This window comes from Triticum aestivum, chromosome 3A (genome assembly GCF_018294505.1).
Source record: "Triticum aestivum cultivar Chinese Spring chromosome 3A, IWGSC CS RefSeq v2.1, whole genome shotgun sequence".
In the NCBI taxonomy this organism is placed as follows: Eukaryota; Viridiplantae; Streptophyta; class Magnoliopsida; order Poales; family Poaceae; genus Triticum; species Triticum aestivum.
This window is the reverse complement of record NC_057800.1, coordinates 114,552,093-114,556,280: the sequence shown is the minus strand read 5'-3', so window position 1 is coordinate 114,556,280 and position 4,188 is coordinate 114,552,093. Positions and strand designations below refer to the sequence as shown.

Genomic DNA, 4,188 nt, shown 5'->3' with positions numbered 1-4,188 from the left:
TCGTCACTACGGGACAATGGCGGTTCGAACAGTGCTTGGCTTTAGCTTAGCCACAGCGCACGCCACACAACCAGCGTTACGCTCCTCTTCGTTCCTTAATTCTTAAGTCCCATCCGGCGGCGGGCCCCGCGCCGCACCCACGCCTCGCTCCCTCCCTCGCGCGCCCCCGCCTTTAAATACGGCCCCGGCCTCCGCTTCCCATTCGTTCCATTCACCACCTAGCCAAGCAAAGCACTGAGAGCAAAAGTTGTTCCACTCTCCGCACCAAAGCAAAGCCAAGCCACCAAAGCCAGCCAGCTCCTCGGTCCCGGCGACCGCCAAAGCCAGCGGGCTCGACGGTGATCTCTCTCGCGCCCGCATTGCCACGGATCACGCGGTGGTGGCCATGGCGACCGACAGGCGGATCCAGCCGGCCGGGGGAGGCGGGTCGTCGGCCAGAGGAGGAGGGGGAGGCGTGGAGCCCGGGCTCGGGAGGCGCCTGCTGGACGTGCTGCGCACCGTCTACCACATGCTGCGCCGCGGCCTCTGCCGCAAGCGCCTCATGATGGACCTCCACCTGCTGCTCGGCCGCGGCAAGCTCGCCGGCAGGCACTTCCGGGACCTCCTCGCCCACCAGCCGCTCGCCGGGGGCACCCGCTTCGGCGCCGCGGCCGCGGCCGGCGCCTCCCCGTCCGCGCTCTCCATGTACCAGCACGACCCGAGAGACGTTGAGTTCAGCTGCGGCAGCACGCCGGTCCACGAGCAGGCCGTCTTCCCCTTCAAGATCGGCCGCGGCCGCGGCCGGGGCAGGAGCTACGGCGGGCTGGACGCCGCCACCGTGGCGGCCGCCTTCGAGATGATGAACGCGCACGCTGCGGGCAACTCGGGCGGGGACACGCCGGGGGTGTCCCGGGCCACGCCGTCGCCCATGCTGGCGCTCAGCCTGGGCCGCTGCCCGGCCGGGGCGCGCCAGCTGCGCGTCACCGACTCGCCGTTCCCCGTCGAGCCGGAGGGCGTCGACGAGCGCGTGGACGCCGAGGCCGACAGCTTCATCAAGAGGTTCTACGAGCAGCTCAAGATGCAGCAGTCCACCACGCCGGACAACTGCACCCGCCGCCGTGGCTAGATCCAGGCGCGCCGCGCGCCAGTCCCAGCCGCTTCCGCCGTCCGCCGCGGTGGTGCGAGGTGCGGGTGCATGGGCGCGAATACTCAAGCTATATAAATACGTGGCATCGGCCGATTGTTTCACTGTCATGTGGGTCTCGAGTTTTTCTACCCGCATGCTCTGCCTGTAATGTTCCTCGTTTGTGATAATCCCTCGATAGAGGGCGAGGAGACGAGATAAAAAAAAGGGGCTTTGAAGCCCCCAACTTGTATCTGCCATATCATATCAAGATGATATCATGCATGCATCATATGAGATGAAATGATATAATTTTGCACATTTGCGTGGATGTTGTCAATTAGGCCGGGTGCAAAGTTGTTTCATTTCACAAGTTTGCATGTGTTTGTGAAAAATGCATGCCCCTACTTAGTGAACTGGTTGTTTTTGTGTATTATTTGATTGTGCTGTTTGTATTTGTGTTGGCACGAAGCACACACACCCACCCACACAAACACACACACTAACTGAACTTGCCAACTTGGATATATACTAAAAAGAACACAGCAGATTCATTCCGCACAAAATAAGTAACGTACAGCTTTGTTCATACCTACCGAGATCCTTGAGAATCGAGATAGCGTACATGAGTCCGATATGTGCGGTTCCCTTGTCTTTACCTGTGCATGATTACAACACGGAGAGGAAATGAATCATGCAGCTCGGCCGTACGTACCGTTCAGTTAGTCTTTTAACTTCATGGCCCCAAGGAGTAGTTAAAAAAAGAGAATATTACCTTTGTTTTTCCTATTAAAACCATGTTCGAAGACCCGCCACTCCATCACTCCGCTCCGTGAGCTAGAGTTAAAAAGCACGGAGCTGGGAAACACATGCTCCCCAGCTCATTGTATTTTTACGAGTTGGAGTGACTCAGAACATAGCCTAATAATTACGATAAATATTATGTTTGTGGCAGGCGTACAATCATTACGTGTCTTTTCCTTTTAATCTCAGCCCGTTCGATTAATCTTTCTCATGATTACGACACCACCAGTTGATTTGTCTCTGGGTGCACTAGCTTTTTTGTACGTTTTAGTTTTAATTTCCGGCTTGAAAGTGAAGTGATTAGGCTTTCTCTTTGGTGCCGAGACTTTTAGTATATCCCGGGAATGGATGGATCATAAATCTATGTCAGATATATACCCATGTCATCGTCTTATCGATCCCCAAATTCCATGGTCCCACATATGTTAGGTATATTCACGTACGTATGCACTTATCTCAGTGGGCTGATTTTTTAAGTGCAAAATGGCTAGGTTAAGTGGTTAACCTATGCCAATTCACGACACGTCATGGTTCAACATTGTGGAGAAATTTTCTCCATCTTGTTAGAGATAATTCTCCTTTAAATTTTGTATAAGGAGTCGTGCATCCGTCCGCTGGATGAATCCTATATTCCTGATTAGCTACTCCCTTCATCTTTTTTACTCTGCATATTAGCTTTGTTTGCCGTCAAACTTTACAGACTTTGACCAAATTTACAAAAAGAAAAGATTAACATATACAATACCAAATCAATACCGTCAGATTCATGATTGAATATATTTTCACCTCATATAATTTTTTTATTGTATTGTAACATATTATTTTCTAGAATTTAGTCAAACTTTTTAAATTTTGACTTTGGTCAAAGTTAATATGCAGACAAATATAAACGTAGGGAGTAAAACTCACTACCTATTTTTCCTACACATGCAAGCATGTCAAATAAGCAAATCATCCATGCAAGTCATAGATTTTTTTTTTGCATTACTCTATGCATGGGGGGATGCCACATCATCATTTCATAAGTTACTATTTTTACTTTAAATTATATATTGACAATAATGTACATGTGTCGGTTTTGCTATTTTTCACGTACCTGATTTTTTTTCACGTCAGTCATCTTCTTCCTTCCTTCCTTCACGCCGGACCTCGCCGGAGAAGACAACCGCATTATCTATCTCAGGGTAATCCATGGCCCAATTATCTATCTCAGGGGGATTCCATGGCCCCATTATTTATCTTAGGGGGTGGGGGTGCAGGGGATCGACGGAGTTGTTTTTTGGTGCGGCAGGGCTTAGAGGGATGGCCGGGGCGGCGAGGCGGCGCTAGCTGCTGGCCACGGGGGGTAGAGGCAATCGTTTAGGCCTAGGTTGGCCGATGGTTATGCGAGGAAGAAGGGGATGGAGGTACAAGATGAACAGTATCGCGATGTGCTTTTCGACCGTTTGATGAAGATATAAGGGCCCTAGATTGAAGTGATTGATGCAGTTTTATTTTCGGGCACATGCCATATAGTCAGTCCCTATATGCATTGGACAGAGTGGTAGATCCAGGAATTCAAACATTGGGTGCACAAAAAAAAATTACAACCTAATAGAGAGGCCAATTAATTCGCGTCTATGTAAATTTCACAATAGCAAAACTATCTCAAAAGATTACATACCCTCTGCCATGGCTTCAGAGCGAGATATGACAACATCATCCATCAAATGAAGAAAAACAACTGCCACCCCCCCACACACCCACCCCACATTTCAGCATAATAGAAAGCTCTACTATACTTTTGAACTTTCTAAACCTCTCACCTCTACGCATATCAGTAATAAAAGTGTGTCAATTGATAAAGGATATGCATCAATCTTCCTCCATGTAATCCATAGGAAAAAGATGTACAAGCTTAACCAAGTGTCATGTACAACTCACAATTCAAAGAACGCTTTATGGCCGACAATTCAAAGACTATTCATCTATTATTTTTCTGCTAATGAAATCAAGCAGAACCTCACTCCTCAGTGTCGCCGTGCTTATTCCCATCCTCTGTGCTGGAACATCCCATTCCCATGTTGGCAGGACACTACGTGTTGGGGAACGTAGCATGCAATTTCAAAAAAAATTCCTACGATCACGCAAGATCTACCTAGGAGATGCGTAGCAACGAGACGTGGAGAGTGTTTCCACGTACCCTCATAGACCGAAAGCGTTATGCTAACGTGGTTGATGTAGTCGAACGTCTTCACGATCCAACCGATCCAAGTACCAAATGTACGGCACCTCCGTGTTCA

At 49.4% G+C, this 4,188-nt stretch overlaps 1 protein-coding gene across 1 annotated transcript; it reads left to right on the top strand.

Moving 5' to 3' along the window:
- Positions 1-210: 210 nt before the first annotated feature.
- Positions 211-1,423, top strand: LOC123058084 (uncharacterized). Its single transcript, XM_044480908.1, has one exon. It carries the CDS (start codon positions 386-388, stop codon positions 1,103-1,105), a length of 720 nt encoding a protein of 239 aa, XP_044336843.1. The 5' UTR covers positions 211-385; the 3' UTR covers positions 1,106-1,423.
- Positions 1,424-4,188: the final 2,765 nt, after the last annotated feature.

Bases quoted from the DNA above. Each gene is read 5' to 3' on its own strand.
- LOC123058084 (XM_044480908.1), top strand. From the start codon at position 386: ATGGCGACCGACAGGCGGATCCAGCCGGCCGGGGGAGGCGGGTCGTCG.